A 20745-nucleotide genomic window follows, 5' to 3' on the forward strand; every position below is an offset into this window, starting at 1 on the left:
AATCCTTTTGGCTGCCAAATGCCAAAAAAGCAATCAGAGTTATGGACCACACTCCTGGAAGAGGGGGTTTAAAAAAACAGAACAATTACCGATGAGGTCACTGGTAGAGCTGCTGTCTCAAGGGTTCCCCATCCTCAGCAACCAAAACAAAACGCAGTGACACAGCTGTGCAGGCGGCTGCCACCCACACCAGGGCACCTTGGCCACCTGGTCTGGGCAGGGAGCAGTGCATGTTATCCCCATTTTGTACTTGCTGTGAAGATCTACCCCATAAACTTCATCTTCCCTGGGGGATACTGCAGCATTTGTTTTACCCTGATGATGCAAAGGGGCTCTGGCACTAGATGTGTGGTGTGAAATACAAGGTATACAATAAGCATTCCTATTCTGCAGAAGGGTGGTGCTGAGCTCAGGCATGGGCAGTGAGTAACAGGATCTACCGGTACTTTTGGAGTTACCTTAGTGCTGGAGAGCATGTGTTTAACAGGTGGGAACACAGCGACTGTTGGGAGCAGATAAGACAGCCTCGCTGGGGCTGGAGGCAGCGCTGCAGCCAGCCAGGACAGGCACCAGCAGTGTTTTCTCAAGTACAGGAACCGAGCCGTCATGTGGCTGCTTGTCTGCACGGCACAGCAGAAGCACGCCTGCACTTCTGCTGCTTCCACAAGCCCAGTGGGACAAAGGCAGAAGGCTTATCCAGCAAGAACGGCCATCCCCATTTGGAGAGCCAAGGGTTTGGTTGTTTTAGAAGAAACCCTGTGAATAAAGACAGCACAAAAAATTGATATTACGAAAGGATTAAAAACCCCATCAAACCAGGCACAACCAAGGCAGCCTGGTCAGGAGGAAGCGACCTGTCCCAGGGCCAAGAGGGAGCAGGGCCTGTTTTGATGCGCCTTTACTGTACGGTAGAGACCACCCAGGCCTGGCAGTGAAGCCCCACTTGGCCGCCTTCTCCCCGGAGGGTGCGGGAGCTGCGCTAACCCCGGTGCCGGTGCCACAGCCAGGCCTCGGCACCCGCAGCTCCAGCCAGGGCAGCCTGGAACTTCACCCGCCTGGTCCCTTCTCTCTCTGACCCTGGCAGCGACATACGAACAATGGTTTAGCTCAGTAACTTCCAAGAGAAGTTTCTCGTTAACACAGCCCCTTCTGAAAGTAAAAGCAAACATTTAGCATCAAGAACTTTTAATGAAGACGTAATTAAGGAACTTGGCCACAAACCATGAAGCGATTTGTATTGCAGCGTCTATCCACATGCTGCGGCCACACCATGCAGATACAGCCGATAGTTGGATGTAAACACCAAATTATCGCCCGGTGCCTCCTGACGAGCGGCTCAGTAACGTGTAACTTACCGTCCCCTCGAGCCCCCCCTGGCCCTTAGGGTATAGCCCCCCCCACCAGTGCCTCACCCCGACGATGACTTTCGAGTGTATCGGTGCGCAGACGCCAGCGGCCCAGGCACCGGACCCCGCACCCTCCATCAAACCGGGGAGCGCCCGTTCGCGGTGCCTCTGAGCACAAACAAGGGGCAGCACCCGAGGCGTGGCAGGTGCCACCACTGAAGCGACGGAGCGCCTGGGCCGCGCCGGCACCCCGGGACTGTCCGCCCGGAGCGGGGCAATCCCGGCAGCCGGTGGGGAAAAGCGTGGGGAGGGCGGCGCGAGCGAAGCGCCTGTCCACCGGGGTGGGGAAGCATCGCCCGCCCTCCCAGAGAGAGGGTGAGGACAGAGCACGGAACCGGCCCTGCACCACCTGCCGCCGTTCGTGTCGCTTGGCAGGCCGGGGCGGGTGGCACGACAGCGGACAGTCTGCGTCCCGCACCCCGCACGTACCGCCGGGGGAGCAGAACCAACCCGCCCCCCCTGCGTCCCGCCCCGGCGCCCAGCGCTACGCGCGGAGACCCCGCCCCGGAAGCACCGCCACACTCCTGACCCCTGAGGAGCTCGCCAATGAGCGGCCACGTCGCGGGACACGTTGGCCAATGGCGGCCGCTCCCCGCCTCCCCGCTCCCGTCGGCCCCCGCGCGCAGCGGCGGGGCTTGGCTTGGGGGGGGGCGCTGCGGCGCCGAGTTCCACCGCCCCCCTCCCTCACCCCCCCGCGGCGGCACTGGCCGCGTTCCGCCAATGGGGCGCGCCGACGCGGCGGGCCAATCAGCGGCAGCGTCTCAGCGGTGGCCGATCGGGCGGGCGGGCGGCAGCGCTGCGAGCCGAGGCCGAGGCCGAGCGCGGCGGGGCCATGGAGCGTGCGGCCGGGAGGCGCCGCCGCTACTGCCCGCGCCCCCTCCGCTAGTTCCGCGCCGCCGCCGCCGCCCCCCAGCGCCGCCGCCGCCGCAGTCCCTTCCTCCCCCCTCCCCCCCCCCCCGCCGCCTCCTCTATGCGGCGGGGCCGGCGGAGCCGCAGGCCTCGCTTCCCCGCGAGGCTGCCCTCGGCCCGCTGAGCCCGGAGCGCCGGTAAGGGGGCGGCGGGGGGGGCGGGAGGCCGTGCCCGTAGGAGCGAGGCCCGGGCGGGGGTGGGAGCGGGGGTACTACGGCCTGGTGGTCGGGGAGAGGGGCCTAGGCGGGGGCTGGGGTGCAGCGGGGAGTGGAGGGGCCGAGAGAGGGGGGCAGCGGGTGTGTTTGAGGGGGGGTGCGGGGAGAGGGCGGGACGGGGTCGTGCTGTGGGGAGAAAGCGACGTGCAGAGGGTGAGGCCGAGGGGTTTTGGGGGGGGGGGGGCGGTGATGGTGAGGGAGATGAGGGGCCGTTTGGAGCGAGGAAGGGCTGTGGGGGGCTGCGGGTGGAGAGGGGAGCGCGGGGGGGGCCCTGGGAGCGGGGAGGGGACCTGGCGGAGCAGGCGGTGGGAAGGGGCTGCGGGGAGCGGGAGGGACGGGGCGGGCTGGGGTGAGGAGGGGTTGGGGGGGCTGCAGGTACAGCTCGGAGGCTGTTAAATATTTCGGGGCTCGGGGGCTTGCGGGGGCAACGCGGGCGGGAGGAAGAGGGGGCTGTGGGTCGGGGTCGCGGCCTTGGCCCGTGCCCCCGCCGGGCTGTGTGGGGGCGCGGGTGGGCAGCGCGCACGTTGGGGTGAGCGCTGGCTGGGGGAACAATACCAAAAGTTGTCTGAAATGGTAATTTCCGTTTCCCATTTCATCATCCCTGGGTAGGCGTTAGCCCTGCGTGTGTGTGCGCAGAGGATGGAGCTGAACCGAGCTGCCGCCAGCCAGCCTGGCTGATCCCCGTTTATTTATTTATTTTCTAGTTTAAACTTTAAATTGCTTGGTATTTTTCTCCTCCGAGGAGCCTTTGTGTGCCGGGGAGGGGCTGCTCGACACCTTTGCCCCTTAGCAAAGGGGGGGGGGGGGGGGAGAAAAAAAAATAAAGAATCCCAGCCCAAAACAGCTGCACTTCTGCAGTCCAGAATTAACCTCCCCCAGTCCGGTAGATTGATTGCATGTTTAGAAAGGCAAATCGCCGCTCTCCCCCAGCCCTCGCCTCGAAGGGAGCGGGGATGAGCTGAGCCCTTGATGCCCTCTGCCCTTTCCCAGAGAGAGCAGCTGTCCTGCGAGGGGGGTGTGCGTGCAGAGAGAAAATCGGCCTGTTCATTGAGGCACAAGAGTCGGTGTGTTTACGGATTGGCTTCTACTCTAAGCTTGGAGATCTGTTTTGATATCCAGTTGCAGGAAAAGGGTTCCTCCCCCCTCCTGGTTTTGTACACAGAGTACTCTCTTACCACTGGGGACATGGCCCTATAGGCAGAGAACAAATTCCAGGCAGCTCTTGAAGCAAAATTCCCTCCTGAGATGACTTCTGAAATTGGGTATAGACAGTTTTTATTTTTTCTTCCTGTGTAGGCAGAGTTACTTAGCTGAAAACGTCTTGCCAATGTAATGCTTTGTAGTGGCTGTGTGCTGTGCTGAAATTTGTATAAAATTAAGGAACTTGGGGTTAAATGTATTTTTCTTTCTGGTTTCTTCATATAATGGAACGTTTTTATGTAATTGCTCCAATTATTTCCTTTTGGGGGGGGGTGGTGGTGGAAAACCCCCACTCCATGAAGTCATGGAGGGGGAGAAGATTAACTCCCGCATGTTTTCAACTGGCATTGGTGCATTCTTTTGTGTGTGCTCTACCAGGAACTAAATATTTGACTTGATTAAAAAGAAAAAGTTGGCATTTTTACAGAATGGATTTACTGGCAGATTAGAGGTGTGTTATTGGAGCACTTTTAAAGGGTTGTGGTGGCTTGCAGGAGCAGGGTTTAAAATGCTACGTGGAGCAGGGAAACTCTTAGGCACCTCATTTCGTTATGCCTGTGAAACGTCGCCCTGAAGCTGCGTGACCTGTTTTCCTTCCATGGGGAATGCTCTGTCAGTGGAAGATCTCACTCTGAGAGGTGGTCCGTGACTGCGTGGGTGTGCGCTCAGGGCTCTGGTCGAGCTGCTCCTGTAGCACAGTTACCCTCACGGCCTTCGCGTCTCTGTCCCTAGAGCAAAGCCTTGTCTGCGCTAGCCTGTCTGTCCTGGTGCCTGCTCTTGCTTAGGCGTGTCTGGGGTTTGTGGAGCTCAGCTTTTTGTATGAAGAGATGCTCCGGGTCTCTGCTGCTGGGAGACCTTGTCAGTCCTAAAGGAGGTAGTGCAGGAAGGTATAAAACTTGCCAGGGCACATTTTGTCTGTGTCCTACCTGGCAAAGGGCGGTCTGGGCTTCGGAGGAGTTTGCTGTGAACCTGTATTGTTAGGCTAGCTGGGACTTGCATCACCTCCAGACTTGTCTGAGTAAGTGGTAAGGGTTTGGTTTGCGAAATTCACAGCAGACTGAGTTGCCCATGCAGCGAACACCGCACTGGAGTTTGGAGCATGTACAAGCCCTTTGATGTCTGCCCTCCCACTTGATTAGTTCCCAACTACACACACACACACACACACCCCCACCCCCACCCATTTCTGTTCTAAATAGTGATTATAGGAGCCCTGGTCATGTAAGTGTTAGCTGCTTTGACAGGCTGGAAACTGAAGATGTTATGTTTAGTGTTTCACTGTTGGTTTTACCATTCAGTTCTGCTTCTGCTTTTAAAAATGAACTCTTGTCTGTATCTCCATTTCATAAAAAACATGGCTCAGGGTGAACTGATTTTTGTTAATGTGCTGCTCTTTGTTTTTACGATGTTGTAATAGCATTTTCTCAGACTTAAACATACAGATTGTCCAATATGAATGTTGGTTTTGGATGGGGGAAGAGAAATAAAAAAAAAAAAACCAGAACAAAAACCCCTCCAGCAAAGTGCTGGTCTTCATTTCTTCCTTCATGTGTGGTAGACAACCTGTTAAGATTATTTTATTTTCTACTTATGTTTTAATTGACTTAAGTCCCCAAATATGCTTCTAAACAAAACGGAGCAGTGTCGTGCAGTGTTCTTCAGCTGTTCAGTAGAGCAGACAAATGTATTTCTCTAGGGTCAGTGAAGACTAGTCGTGTTAATCAATACTGTAGCAGCAGTGTTCCCTTTTCAGTAAACCAGATGGACTGCTTACAACTGGTGGTGATTATTTTAACTGTGTAATTGTAACATGGCTGCATGATGACAGTGTTTCCTGCAGACACTTCAAAGGAAGGTTCCTGACAAGTATATCTTTACAGCGTTTAATCTGTATTCTTTGTCTTTAAGTTGTGGCTTTTGGACATGTGTTTGAAGTACGAAGATTTTTACCTCCTGCTTTTCTGTACATTAAAAGGTGATACTCTGTGATAATGAAGTGTCTCAAGTATGGGAATAAACCCAGGATTTTGGGGGCTCCCACAGTGGTGTATTGGTTTCAGTTAGTTTTAGATCCTTGCAGGGACTAAGGCAAAAACTAGGAAGAGCGTTAAGTAACTTTGGAGACACAGCAGCAGGTTTTTTTGAAGTAGTGCTTGAATCTTCTAAAAGCATGCATGTGGGTTTGTTTTGGGGAAAATATGTTCTGTGGTGACTTGAGTCTTAACTGGGACGGTCTAATTACTTGGTGAAGAAATCCTTCTCCAAGGGAACGAAATGCACAGGACCGGAGCTGGTTAATTACATTTTATAAAATTACTGAGTGACTGCTTTCTTCCGAGGTTAGCCCCTCTTCCTGCCTCCGTGCGGAGTACCTGAATTTCAGGCTTGACAGTCTGCTTTACGGATTGAAATTCTTCCTCAGTATTAAGATTTAATGGTGGTAGCTACAGAGCAAGTGGTGACAGGTACTATTGCTTTTCAGGACAGCAAAGCAAATAATACCTGGAAATACATGGTGGTTGTTATCCTAATTGTATTCCCTTGATGAGGCTCTGGTAGAGGTGGCCTGTCTGCTACCTCCATTATAAGTGAGAATTGTATGTATTTCAGTTGTAAAAGGCTGTGGAGAGAAACTGTGTCTCCATAGCAAAGATTTTAGTGTTTCGTGATACACTTGCATATATTTTTACCCCATCTAATTTAAAACAGTCTGCACAACACTTTACAGGAGTGATTTGTATGCAGCTTTTAAATATTTTCTTTTTCCCTGCAAGAGAGATTAGCGGCACGGAGCTGCTTTTTCTGAGGGCGCAGAGCACTGGGATTCTCAGCCAAGTGTTACGTAATTTGTATGCCACTGATGTACGGTCATAAAAAAATACTTGCATAAATGATAAAGGAAAGCTTGTGTGGTCAATTATTTGAAATCGCAAGCATCCTAAACAGTATGGGTTTGTGCAGCTAGAGCCTCGATAAAGTATGCTTGGGCAAAATGCTGTCTTTGGTATTCTGCTGTGAAAGGGGTAGGAAGCTGTCACTGCCCATGGTCTGGAGGCTGGTTTTGAGTGTTTTCAATCCTACCTGGAATTTTCAAGCTTTCCTGTGTGAGAACTGGTGTGTTCTGTTGTATTTTCTCATGCAACTGTTGGGTATTTAAAAGTCTTTAATTCGTCTGAGTCTGGGTGGTGGTGCTAGCTTCATCTGTGGCTAGTTAGAGGTGATGCCAATTTGTAATCTTTTACAAGTGTATAAAAAAAATAAAAAGAAGCTTAAATGCTAATAGCAGTGAAAAATCTGTTCAGCGTATAGAGTGTGCGAAGGAAGCAGGCACACACGTTGGTCTGTGTAGTCTCCGTCAGCTAAGCTGAGGGCTTTTAAAAATCTGTTCTAATTTTTATGCTGTATGTGGAATGGCTAATCCCATAAAAGCCTCGCACCTTTTGACAGATGAAACGCTGCTGTTCTTAACTTATTTGAGTGAAATATTTTTATAGATGGTATTAGCTCTGTGGCTCCAAGGGTAATGCAGTCCTTACACGAGAAAGATCTTGCTTTGATCTGACAGCTTTCAAGATCCATTTCCAATCACTGAGTTCCATTAACTCTGTTTATAATGGTGCCCTCAGACTTTTTTCTGTTTATGTGACTCTTCAGGGTGTTAACATTTCTGTGTATATGAGTTCTCTTTAATAAACTGAAGGAGTAATTGGGGTCAGGAAAGGAAATAATCCTGTTAGAAGGTGCAGTTAATTATATCAGGTATTTTGGGCTCCAGAATTCTTCCTCTTGATTCTTTAATGTTTTCTCCAAACTGTAGAATGTAGAGAAGTTTGTCAAGTTGCCACAAAAATGGGACAGTGGGGCAAGGTAGTGTCTCTGTGGTTAATTTTGGGAGCATGAAACCAGTGTGACTGCAGGCTTGCTGACTGTGAGGGACATGGAGGAGCGGAGGGGAGGCTGCACTGGGTCCTACCCCTTCTGCCTTGTTGCGACCTTCAACATGATCTTACGAAGTCCCATGTCTATCAAGCTTGGTGTGGGAGCCCAGATGGTGGGTGCTGGCTGTCAGCAGCCCTCTGTGCCTGCTCTTCTGGGCACCGCTGGTGTCTTGCCAGACCTCACGAATGAGAAACTGTCCTGGGTTTTCCTGTCCCTTTCGGTTTTGGTAGTGAAAAGATGTGAGCTCCTGAAGAGGATTTCTGAAACCTGTGTCTTTTCTGGTTGATTTTCATTTTCTTAAGTTCATCGTGTGAATAAGTTGTTCCACTCGTTGCAGTGTAGCTGTTGTGAACGGAGGCTAAAATTGCAGTCTGTGAAGGCTGAGGAATTGGGAGCCACTACCCCAAAGTAAACAAAAAGTGTACAGTAGTCCTTAGCGTTACGGGGAGCAGTGATGGAGAGTGAATTAGCTGTTGTAGCCAGAAGAAAGTGATGTTTTTTTCTAGGTCAGGGTTGAAGTCACTGTCAGGGTGGTGATGTGAAGCATATATTACTGTCTGCATTGTCCCTGCCATATGGATGTGTGCAGTAGTGCCCTTGGCATTCATGCATTGAATTATTTATCCTCTGAAAATCTGTAGGCAGCCTTTCTTCCCCTGTCTCCAAGAAAACCAAACTGATCTGATGAGTATTTTTAAAATAAATCTTCCACTATAAATTATTGCAGTGGCAGGAGCAAGCTATTGATTGCATATTGTGTTTGTATTAGTAAAGCAAAGGTTACAACATCCGGCATTTTGTGGAAACATCGAGCTATTAATTCTGCTGCTAGGTGCAAGAGTGTTCATGCTGGTGCTGGGTTCAGTCAGAGGTGACTAAAATGCATGCCTGTTTCTTCTTCAGCAACAAAATTTTACAGGCTTTGAAAATGGAAAGGGTAGAAAACTTTTTAGTATGTGTAAAAGAAGCCTTGTCTCAGCTCTGTGCTGAGGGAACTGATGTTTTTCCCACATATGGACAGCGAGACAGCACCTCCTTTCCTCTTGCGTTGTGTTGGATTTGCTCTGAGAAAAATATTAGGGGGGGTCCTTGTTTGAGCTGTAGGCTTCAGGTCCTCAGCTGAGGACATCAGGGTCTGCAGGGTGTCATGGTGGGGCAGTTAAATAGCTGTGGGTAATCAGGGGAGGGAGGGAAGGGGAGCAAAAGCTGAAGGAACCTGGCTCTAATTTTTTTTTAAGAGACTGATGGCTTTGCAGCATAGAAAAGGTTGAAAAATAATTTACCTTTAGAGCAGCATAAAGCTGCTAAAATTGTGTCGCAGGCATGGTGAAGGAGGGAGATGTTACCCTCTAAAATACTCACCACAATCCAGGGGCAGCCTGTCCCTGAAGGCTTGACAGCCTGTGCGGCAAAAGGCTGAGGAGCTTGGTTTTGAAAATACTGTATTGCTCTGAATGTCTTGATATGAAATGAAAGTATGTGTAATTAGGAACTCCTAAAAAACCCAAACCGTCAAACCCATTAAATAGCTTTAAAGGAAAAGAAGGTGAATGGAAACTTCATCATTAAGTATAAAATGCTTAACAACAGTTCATGGTGCATCTTCATTTTAAATAAAGCATGCATGGAAGTGCCCCCCCCCCCCCCAGCCCTGAGCAGAGTGTTATCAGCTTATCTGGGCAGGAGTTCAGAGCCATAAAAACTATATCCTGCTTACACCTTCCAGCCTATCCTATGACCTGCTCTGTGTAAACAAGTTGTACCAGGAGCTCCAAATTACTAGCAAGTAGCTGGGTTTTCTGCAGGCTGGTTAGGTCCAGGAGGAGCCCGGATAAAGTTCCAAGAAGTTCGCCGTTGGGAATGGCCTCCTGATAGCTGCCTTCTACAGGGAGGAGGTAACTGATACGCTGCTGGCTGTGGCAGTGACCATATCCTAAGAAAAGCAGTAATCTTTTGAGTAGACTTTACACTTTCGGTCTGGTGTTTTCCATGTTCTGCAGGATGATGGCTGTTGCAGATTGTGAAATGTCAGTGTTGTCGTAACAACACACACCGCTTGCTGCACTGACTGCCGTTGCGTCAGGTCTTGGATGGACTGAAGATGTAAGCCTATTTATAAAGTACTGCTATAGTTACAGCTTTAGATGGATGGATGAGATTAGCCATGCTAATGCTGGGAATAGATCTAGGTAGATGAGGGGACTGGGTGTGTGTGTGTGGAAACAAACATCCTGCTCGTGGCTGTGCTATGGCTGTTTAAATACCACTGAGTGAGCTGGTGCTCTAGTTACGGCGGTGTTTGGCTGCTTCCCATAGCTAGCTGTCTCCTTGGTTTCATCTTGCAGCTAGGCACAGGCAGATACATTTAACTGAACTAGATTGTGGGTCTATATGAGCAAGCCTGGGTATTTTTCTGTGTAAAACTCTTGTCTTTCTGAGCAGTCCAAGAGTTGAATGCGCTAACCAGGCTTGAAGATGAAAGCCTGTTCTCCTTGGACGTTGACCTTTTTGTTCCAACTCGCGTGGTTTCTTGTCCTACCAACTCGAAAGGGACATGTGAGACTATGCTAGTTTTGAAAATGAGGATAGCATCTCTATTTTGTCTAGTTTCCTTCCTTGCCATAGCCTGTCTCTCCGCACATGTTGGGGTGCTGCGTGCTCACTGTCCTAGTCTCTGATCTGTTTGACGCTCTCTGTTTTGCCACCTGCCCAGAAGGCTTCTGACTGGGATCTGAGGTGCCCTGCATTACTCAGAGCTACTCTCTGTTGTGGGTGATGGTGGCAAATCAAAATTGCCTTCCCCTGTGATCAGCACTTGTACTGGGGTGTTAAACTAGTTCTGTGGTGAGAGCTAATTCAGCCTTTGAGTTAGCCCTCATCCAGAGCAGAAGAGATCAGACAAGAATTCAACTTTGTGGCTTTTTCCTGGTGTGCTGAGTAGTGCTCCTTAGATAGAAAGCTACAGGTTGTAGTCTTAAAATGCTGAATTTACTTCTGCAGTCTGTTCTGTCTGCTAGCTTCTCCTACCTCACCCACCATAATATTCCTTCTCCCTTCTGTCTGTGCCTCCTCCTTCCCAGGAGCCTCATCTAATGGAGGTTCTGCTTGCCTCTCTGCTCTTGCTTTGGTCCTCCTCATCCAGGATTCTTGTTTCTAATTTTAGCCTGTCTGCCTTTTGATGTTCCTTCCCGTCTGTTCCTGCCTTTCTCCTTTTCTCTGAGATCATCCTGCGTCTTCATCTCCCTCTGGAGATCTGGGCCTTGTTTTTTGCATGGTGGGAGGAAAGTACTTCAAAACGGGAGCAAAGCTGCAGTAGCATTGAGAGGTGAAGGATCAGAGGGCATGGAGACTTCTGCCAGGGGTTGAGAGTTTGGGGTGCTGGCAGCACTGGGTCTGCTGTTGCGTGCCTATTGTGCGTACCACTAATGGCTCGTTACCTCCTTCTACCACCTGTTGTCTCTGGTTAGGTCAGCTGTCTGAATCTTTCTGTTTTATGGATTCATCCTGTATTTGAACGATGGGGCTCTTTTCCACGACATTACCAGTAATAGTTGTAGGCAGAATTTACTCATATGGAGCAGTGCAGGTAATTGAAATCCGCAGGAATCCTTCTGATAGTCTCTCCGGAGCTGTTATCTTGTCCATCTGGTGCTAATTCACTTGATGCAGCTTGCAATAGAGAAGGGTGCATGGGAGGTCTGCTGGCAGCGTTGCATGAATAGTATTGCCTAGCAGCCTGGCTTTCCTCTGAACCTCCTGCCGTTTGCTAGGGCATGAAAGCTGCAAAGCTGCATGGTTTTCTCTAGAATTTTACTTTGTGTTAGCATGCATTTGCTTACATTTACAGAGAAAAATGACTTTTCTAATGCATATGCGTTTTGACCCAGTGAGCCAGTTCTCCGCAAAAGGGTGCACTGTGCATCAGCAGAAAGCAGGGTGCCCAACCTGATAGCTGTGGCATCCAGAAGGTGGCTTGGCCTGGTGGGATTCATCTGCTGGAAGACCAGTGAGGGTGGTGTATGTACGCATAATCTGATTTGTGCACGGAATATAAATACTTGCTATTGCAGACATGCAGCCCGTGGTTTTAGAAGTTCTTTTGTGAAAACAACGTTCAACCTCTCCACCACTGCAGCAAAAAGCTTCAGTAGAAAACCGGTTCTAGCAATTAGTGAAGGTTTTAAAAGGAACCTAGCAACTGCTACTGTAGTTTGATTTGCAGATTTTTATTTGATTTTTTTTTTTTTTCAGTCTTCAGGTTTGCAGCTGTTGCATTGTATGGAGATAGTCTGCATATTGCTATAGAGAGAAAGGATGAGAGAGTCGTGGATCAGTGACTAAATCAGTTGAAATGATAATGGTAATGCTGCTGTGGGCTCTGCAGCAAGTGATCCTCAGGGAAAGTGGAGCATGACTGGAATATATTTGGTGGTATGTGGATTTGGTGTTTGAGAGTAACCTGAGCTCACCTGTAAAGAATTTTGTTACCAAGATACTTTCTGACCTAACTTGCTTTTGTCAACATTCGCACCAAATGATTAACAAATGATGCTCTCCGTGAGTGTGGTTATATAAAATGTTAATATGCAGTGTTTTTTCAGATCAGCTTTATAGCGTGCGCAGGGCTTTAAGTCAAACTTCAAAGAAGGTAGTTTGCTTTATGGTTGAACCTATGAGCAGTTTTATGTGCAGGGTGGAGTGAACTTGTGGAGAATATTGCAGTTTTCCCACTGTCATAAAAAGTTATGATCCTCATGATTCAAGTATTGTTCTGTAGGTGGAGGAGAGAGACAGATGCAGAGGTCAGCGGGAGCGTGTACAGAGTAAGTTCAGATGTGTCAGTGGAGTGAATGCAGTCCTCTGTGTTCCCGGCTTGCTGAAACGGGTTCAAAAAGTGCCTTGTGCTCTTTCTGGGTCTTCCTAAGAAACCTGCACCTGTGTTACTTGCGGAACAGGCAGGCCATTTCTATGGGAAAGGAACTTGGCAGGGGGAACCGTGAAACGCGGCTGAGAAGGGTGCTTTTTTCCAATGCAGTATTTTAAACTGTTCTTAAAACGTGGCGCTTCAGAGTGGAAAGGAGACTGTAAGTCAGTTTATAACCTACTTTCTTTGGGCTTTTCTTTGGGGTACAAGCCAAGTGAGTTAAAGAAATAAATAAGTGGCTGCCTCTTGAATGAGCTTCATTCCAATTAACTTCACTCATGATTCAAAAGATATTTTAAAACTGAGATATATTCCGTCAAGAAAAAAAAGAAAAGGACTGTAGGCTAAGTGATCACGGTGGGAGAGTAGGGTAACCTTTTAAAGCCTTAATTGTGGGCTTTTCTAAAAGTATCTGACAAGGGGTTCTGATTGACCTGTGCCGCTTTTAAACTGCGGTGAGGTATAAGGCTCTCCTAGCTGTGGAGTCAGTGCTGCAAATTCTGAGGTATAAAACACTTTTCAGCTTTCAGTAAGTAAGTTATAGCTGATTAAAATAAGGCACTATTCCAGTTTCAGTCAGATCTCTATAAATATTCCAAGTGACTTAACCTCTCATTTAAAACATTTTCTACTGGGATGGGGAGGTATAAATGTGCTCTTTGTTTGCAGCCAGGAAAATTAAAGGATCACAACATTCAAAGCTGTACATGTTAGATCTTTGGAAAAATTGTTTCTTAAAGAATGTAGACCATATCTAAATGTGCAGATACCTTTGTTAAGGTGGTTTGTTTTCCATTCTGTTAGCTTGAAGAATTTTATTCTGAATACATTAAAACTTGGGGGGTGGGGTGGGGGAACTATGATCTTTATCTTTGGATGATCCATTAGCTGTTATAGATTGCCTTTTATTTATTTTTTTGTAAACATATGTGAATGTAAACATTTTATCCAGAATGGCCTTGCAAATGTTCTTGCATTAACATATATTGTCATGGAGAATAATTTTCATTTAACTGTAATTTGCTTTATATTTTCCTCCCTGGTTGCCATAGAAACGCAGTCCGATGTGCCAGTGACTACTCACAGGAGCTAGGTTATGTATTGCCTTTATAATGGACCTCTGTTAATCATGCTGCAGTTTTCACTGAAGGAACCATGATATTTGCAGGAGGCACTTTATTTATATAAACTGTAAGATGCCTGTGGTACCTTGGCTTAATATTCAGAGTTATCAAGGGTGCTTTTCTGTTCTGCAGAAGTTTTGTCATAACTATCATGTATTATGATGATTGTGGAATTGATACATATTTACTTAAATTTAATGTCAGTTAGACTTTTCAATTTTCGTTTCATTTGCTGTAATAGCCTAACTAGTAACACACTTTCCTATGTTCAGTGTAGGATCTTAAATGTTTGAAATACAGCAGTGAAACATTTGTTATCCTTATCTGTGCATAAAAAGTTGACTTGCTTTTCATAATAATGTGTCTGTGTCTTTACGGTGGTGGTTGCAGCCAGGCAAACGCCTTCCCTTCCACCCCAAGCCTGGCTTCTAACAACAGTGAGCTTTGTCTAACAGAGTGATACCAAAGCACTTAGTCATGCTTATAAGGGAAAAAAAAAGTTTCCTTTTGGCTAAGAGCAGGTAGAAAGAGGGTGAAGATGGATTTTAGTCATTTGTTGCCTGTCTGTGGATTTTGGGTCTGTTTTGCACCTCTCATTTCTGGCTGCCTTGTCCATGTCTACCTCACACCATGGCTGCTCTTCTTCTGTACTGTGCCCACATTTCCTTTTGATTTACTTCCACTCATGAACCCCCCAGGCTCAGAAAATGCAGATGTGAGCATTATATATGTCGACTGCAGCTGGCAGTGGGAAGCTGATTTTACAGCTGAAGATGGTGGGGCCATCCCAAGGCAGAGGTGATTTAAGGCTTTAGATGCTACCCCTGCATACAAGCTGTAGTGTCGTGGTGGGCTTTACCCTCGTCTGAAGGGGCTGGGGGCTGTAAGGGGTCCCGTAAGCACGTAGAAGCGTGTGCTTTCTTGTCTTTACTGTGACTTCAAGGGTAAAGTACAACACGATCTCCAGGAGTATTTGTGCTCAGGTGCGTGATGATTTTGGACAGGCTGAGAAAACAGAATGATGCTGATCTCTGCCTTTGTCCATGTCTTGTTGAATCCTTGGGAGGACTTGCCTTCCAGCTACCGAGATAAGAATCATGGTGGCATTGGTTCAAACTGAACTCGTCGATTAGGGAATGATTCATTTTTGCTTAGGGATGAGCTAAAGGAGAGAAAATCAGCCACATGGGATTCTCTTTTGTCTGTGTGCTTTCGTGGCAGTAACCTTAAATTGTAACTGGAGAAGCAAATTTCACTTGCCTTCTGAATCAGACTTCTCAAAATGAATTTCTGGTTCAGTTTTAGGTCTTAAAGAAAATTTGTATGTTAGCCCTTTCTTTCCTGCTCTTCGTGGTTAGACTCCAATTGTTGGTTACCTAAGTCCGGATTACTCCAGGACGCGGATGCTTTCAGATACATATGGTCTCACAGTTATTTCTTGGTACTTTACAGAAAGAATTGGGCAACATTTTGTTCTGTAATGCAGTATTAAGAAACCAAGCATTTTTTTCTGTAATGGTGTATAAACAAGTAGTGGTAACATCCTATTTGGAGGAGGTAGGGCTAAGGAGGGAAGGCAGGGCTGAATCAAGGTTTATTTTTCTTATACCTACCCACCATATTTTAGTGCAGCTTTGCTTGCCTTCCATGAAAGCTGTGAGCTATTACAAATGAACTATGTTTTTTTGAGGTGTATAAGCACAGTGCAGCGTGTGTGCTGTGGGTAGGGAGCAGCCATTTTAATAGATGTTACTCACCTCTGTTCTCCTTGCGTATTCCCGTGTCTTTCACTCTATCATGTTGGTGCTCCTTTGCTGTTTACAAGAGGCGGATGTGATTCATAGTCAAAGGCCAATCTAATTTTAATAAAAGTCTGAAAAATGGCTTGTCTGTAGTCAGGACTTCTGGATTTTGTGTACACTGTCGTCCCCCCCTCCCCCCCTTTTTTTTTCTACCTGTTGTCACATAAATGACAGAATTGACCAATAGTTTGTGTTCTTCAGTGACATGTTTATTCGGGATACTCAGATTTACCTCTTTAAAGGACGCAGGTAATGCATTATGACAATGCCAGCATCTCTAAGCTATCAGATGGGGCAGTCAGACTTGCTGGCAATTTATGAAATAATTAACACTTGTGCTAGGTAATTTGTAGGTTTATCTGAATTTATTGCGTTTTTGTTATAACTTAAGCTGCTTGAAAATCAAGTGATCCACGCTAAATGCTTTATAATTTGGAAGTATTTTGTTTGAGAGTTAAGTATGAAAATATGTAGTTGTGCAAGAAAGTATTACAAAGCAATTTTTCATGCTGCTGTTGAGCTGATATTTCCAGTATCATAGGAACAGCCTCATATGGGAGTAAAGGTAAAGGTGTAGGATGTATGTTTAGCCCGTGGTTCAAGTCAAGGGGATGGTGTTACATTGCTAGAGTATAGCTGGGCATTCTGCTTAACTTGTTTAAAACAACCAACCAACCAAAATACCCACATGACCCATAAACTGTAGATAGATGGGTGTGTACGATGGCTAATTTGGAGACAGCTTATGTTTTTTGACTTCTTCCCAGGTCTGAGGCAGCTATCTCGGCAAACTTTTGAGGTATTTTTTTTCCACAGGTGTGGTCCTGAAGGGCTGCTTGATGAATTGCAAGGGAGCACAGTTGTAGGTATAAACAAATGCATGTGGTGACTAAGTTACCTTTTGTGGACTCATTGAATAGGCTACCTGATTATTGGGTTAAACATTTATTGCTTAGGGAGAGAAGGGCAGAGTGGCTTTGGTGGCAGAGAGAGTATTTGACTTTCTGAAGCTTCACTTTGAGGATATTTTAAGGTTCACTTATTTGCTCTTGGGTTTGGTCTGACAGCTAATACGTTACCTTATCAGAAGTCATGAAGAAGTGTTAATCGCAGATAAAACATTATAAAGCCAGACTGTCGTTCTGCTCCCTCCTTTTTGTGGACACTTTGGTTGACTTTGAGCTACTTGCACCCCATGTCATGCCTTGAAGAAAGCGTTGAATTTAGCTTCATTAATTGTGCTAGAGATCTGGATGGGAAGAGTGCTTTCTAACACAGCCTGGACATGGTGCTGTTACCAAAAAACGGTGTAGATTTGCTTGAGACGGGGGGCAGTGTAGAGTTCAGAGGAGCTGCCTTGTGTGCAGTCATGGGAAGAGGGATTTCTTCAGGGAGTGGGTGTATTGCTTCCTTCTGCTCTGAACAGCCTCTTAATGAACTGCCCTCTCCAGGGTGTAGGGAGATTAACCTCCCATGGCTAACTTCAACCTGAGAGACTTCCACCGTATCGCTGTCTTCAAATGTTTGTGTCTAAAAATACACTTGTGCTGCTGTGCAACGGACTTGAGGCATGTTAGTATTATTTCTTAAAGGAGGCAGCTTGTGTTGCTGGATGAACTACTGTGTAAATCGTATATTTGCTATGCAAAATTACCATTTTGTTCTTCCAACGGAACAATGTTCTGGTTGGAATTCCCTCTCTGACAACAATAGCAGAAATGGGGTGGGGTTGTTTGAAAATGTTTAATGGTGAAAAGTTTTAGAGGAGCAAACTCTGCCAAGCTGTGCAAGGCTTCGCCGCGTGATTCCTTCTTACTGTTTAGTCTTCTGCAGAAACGTCTGTGTTCTCACAACTGGCTGGTTGAATGGTTTTGACCACTTCTGTCTCAGAAGTGTTCTGTTTAAGAATGCTTTGTCTGTATTGGATCTCATTTGCTCTACTACATTCTCTCGTTCAGCTGTGTTCATTTGGTTGTAATTTAGCACTTGCTTCTCTTCGGATGAGGAAGAATGAAAGCCTACCAGGCTAACACCTATAAGCAGGTGTTTTTCACGTTACTTCTACCTCTGTGTGTGATTTATCTTGGAGGCAGACAGCTTGCTGCCCTCAGTCCCTCACTGTAGTTCCAGACAAATTCAGATGTTGTCCTTCAGCATTTGGCTTGCGAAGTCTCAGTGGTGATGCTTCTGTTTATTATAAGGCTGTGTTTCTAGGTAACTTTGGAGAGTATTTTATGGTAGCAGTAGCACAAGGGCTAGTTTAGACAGTGCGGATAGCTGTAGGTGAGTTTAACTGCCTTGTGTGGAAGGACTTGGTAGCTGATCTTTTTGCAGCAAGTTTTAACTTGAATTCTTGCTGTTTGTGCTGCTGGGGAAGCTGCAGTGGGGCGTTTCGAGGTCTGGGATAAAAAATGACTTGCAGCAAATATTGCATAAGTAGGTGTAGCTTTGGTCTTGGCACTTGCCGTTTTCTGTGTGTTCCTATGAGAGAGGCTGTTTTTACGTCTCAAAAGCTATTTAAGATTCAGGGTATATTTTCCTCCTTTCATGTTTGGCTTACCTTGACTCATTTTGATCCAGGAGCTCACCTGCTGCATCTGCTAGACTTTTATCTGCTACACCTGCCTGTGTTTTCCCCAAGATCTGCTGTTGATGCTGATCAGCAATAGGGCTCAGTCGCAAGCTACGTAGACAACCTAAACCATTTGTAAGGAAACTTTCTTTGAAATATGGATGGCATTAGAGGGACTTGGTCTTAAAATTAGAAACTGTTTATAATGCACAGTTGTAGTTGTTTACCTTGAACCATAATTATCTTATTTCCTGAGTTAAAAACGTCACGTCAGCTTGCTGAAGCAAGATTTGATGACAAAGGAATTGTTTTTAGCCACCAGCGGAGCAAAGAACGCTTCAAATGTGTGTCTAAATATGATTTTATAACCTGAAGTATAGCACACTCAGGATTTTAAATTGGCTCTGGAAGTTGTGTGGGCTTATGGGTAGGCCATTTGGCCAGGGATCAAGGGACTGGGTTTAATCCTAACTCTGTCCTTTTGTCCTCTGAGCGTTTTCCTTGCCACCCTCTGTGCTGTTTGTTTGGACGGCAGTGTGTTTGAAGGAAGGGATATGCCCGTTCCCTAGGTGTTTGTTGATTTTCTCGGGGTGTGGTTTTGTGGCAGGGCTGGAGGGGGTTCACTGCTGCTGTGGCGGGGGGCGAGGCTCACCCACCCTCCCCTGCGAGTGCTGCCGCTTCCTGGGGTGCCCCGGCCAGCTCAGCCCCTTGGAGGAGCAAGTGGGAGACCAGTGGGCAGAGGGAGGCGAGTAGGCTTTCTGCTGGGCTGGCGGGATAAGCCAGTTTATGGACGAACTTCGGAAGTATCCCGAGGGATCCAGCAGCTGAGCAGGGGCAGAGATGTCCCTGCTCAGCTTGGCTCAGCTGTAACCAGTAACTTCGCCCACAGCCCTTGAGCCCCTCCTGAGGAGCTGGGGTACCACTGACGTACGCAGACAGACATTTGACTTCCTTGTTCTATTATTCAGTAATGCTCTCTGGTGAGTCTCTTGCTGAGGTGGCCTGTGTCCTCCTCTTGCTGTTTTCCAGTCCTGCTTTCTGTAGCTGGGTAGGACTGCAGCAGCCTGCTGCTTCATCACTCTTACCTGGTGCTGCCAGGGTGTTCATTTTTCAGGAGAAAGGAAAACGGGAGGGGAGCAACTTCTTTAATGATGGCAACTGCTACTTAAACTTGTTCAGGGCTTATAATAGAAGGGGTGTGGGGGGAAATCAGTGGAAGGTAGGTGCTTTCAATTTATGTGGTATTTTGAAGAATCTTTTTATTCTGACCTTAATTCACCAGGACCTAGACAATAGGGGAGAGAAGTTGTGTGTAAATCAAGGAGGCACTTCCCCTACCGTTTCCCCTTGCTGTGTAATTTGAGGCGATTGTAAGGTGCTTGTCATAACTCTGGAAACTGAAGAGCTGAGTGCATTTTAACAATTGTGTTTTTCACGTGGTTTTCTGGGGAACCTCCCGGGTCATCAAGCCAGGTCTGCTGCTGCGGCTGGTAACGGTGTCATCTAATCCTTATAATGACTGTACGTATCTGGTTGTGAGCCTTTGAGTGAGACCTGCATATTCTTAAGAAAAGAAACCTGTATCTGAGTTAGTGAAGTGTGTGGTTGTAATATTCATAACACTACACTGAATTTTCTTGGCTGAGGAGGTTGTATAATGCTGCTTGGAGTGGGTGATTGTGCACTCCTTGGATAAATTTCCTCTGTTTTTCTCTTCTTTGATAGATACTATGTGTACATTTTTAAAGACTGAGCAGTGACTTCCTTGACTCCTCCTCGGCTAATTAGTATGTTTTAAAATGGGATACTTGCATCCTTTTCACAAATCAGCTTTCAGAAAGGAAAGGAAATAGTTCTGTTATTAATAGTAATCTGTATCCAGTTTGCCACTGAGTTGCATGGTTGCAAATGTTTGAGACTCTAAAGGTGACAAATGTGTCTTGTCAGTCTTTTTTTTCTTCTTTTTTTTTCTTTCCTTCCGAAGAATGGTCTCTGTTTTCTCAATGTGTTAAAATTGAGCACAGAGTGAGAAATTGCAGACTCATCTTTTTAAATACAGTGGTGCTCTTCCTAGCCTAGCAGCATCGTTAACCCTCCTTCCTTCCCTGAGAAGAACTTACAAAGGGAATTTGAGTGGATTTGAGTAGTAAGGGGCTCTTTGTAAAAGTTACAGGGAAGGTATTAAGTCTGATGGCAGGAAGTATGTCTTAGACCTGCTTCAGATTTGTATTTAGGAGGAATGACAAGGAGAAGGTACCTGAAATTTGACAGCAGCTGTGATCTAACTTTAAATTACTGGTTTAAATCCAGAGAACATACTTCTTGCTTTCACTGGGTTGTTTAAAGCGAGCATCTTGAAGCTTAATTAGGACAGGTTGAAGCTTCAAGATTTTCTTAGCTTGGTCTCGTTCTGTTTGGCATGGTGGGTTTTTTTGAGCTCTAAAATGGGCAGTGCTTTTGCCTGTCTTCAGAATTCACTTTTGAGTTCCCTTTTGATGGTGTTTCAGTGTGTTTTTATCATGTGTCTTTTAGCTCTCAAATGGTAGAAATTCCCCTAGGCCACTGGGGTTATTTTTGTTTTTAAGTGCAGGCAGGATGGCTGTGATGAATGTAAGCTAGGAAACTGGCAGCTCAATTTGTTTGCCAGATGAATC

General features: G+C 46.7%; 2 protein-coding genes across 7 annotated transcripts in view; one reads left to right on the plus strand and one right to left on the minus strand.

Moving 5' to 3' along the window:
* The window catches only part of SPG7 (SPG7 matrix AAA peptidase subunit, paraplegin), a 42053-nt gene extending 40225 nt beyond the window's left edge, over positions 1–1828 (minus strand). The window contains exon 1 of one of the 2 annotated variants that reach the window (XM_040615634.1): positions 459–1828. In XM_040615634.1, the coding sequence (XP_040471568.1) occupies positions 459–608 (150 nt within the window). In that variant the 5' untranslated portion in view covers positions 609–1828. The remainder of the gene's footprint in view (positions 1–458) is intronic. The other variant, XM_040615635.1, reaches the window with a different exon arrangement.
* A 357-nt stretch (positions 1829–2185) lies between these two features.
* ANKRD11 (ankyrin repeat domain 11) overlaps positions 2186–20745 on the plus strand; it is a 159715-nt gene continuing 141155 nt past the window's right edge. For 2 of the 5 annotated variants that reach the window (XM_040615327.1, XM_040615326.1), the window contains exon 1: positions 2186–2452. The gene's annotated coding sequence lies outside the window, so the exon portion shown is untranslated. Of the gene's footprint in view, positions 2453–3378; positions 3793–9402; positions 9565–9669; positions 9773–20745 lie in introns of those variants that run through there. The other 3 variants (XM_040615328.1, XM_040615329.1, XM_040615330.1) reach the window with 3 other exon arrangements.

Source organism: Falco naumanni, chromosome 15, assembly GCF_017639655.2.
Source record: "Falco naumanni isolate bFalNau1 chromosome 15, bFalNau1.pat, whole genome shotgun sequence".
Taxonomy (NCBI): domain Eukaryota; kingdom Metazoa; phylum Chordata; class Aves; order Falconiformes; family Falconidae; genus Falco; species Falco naumanni.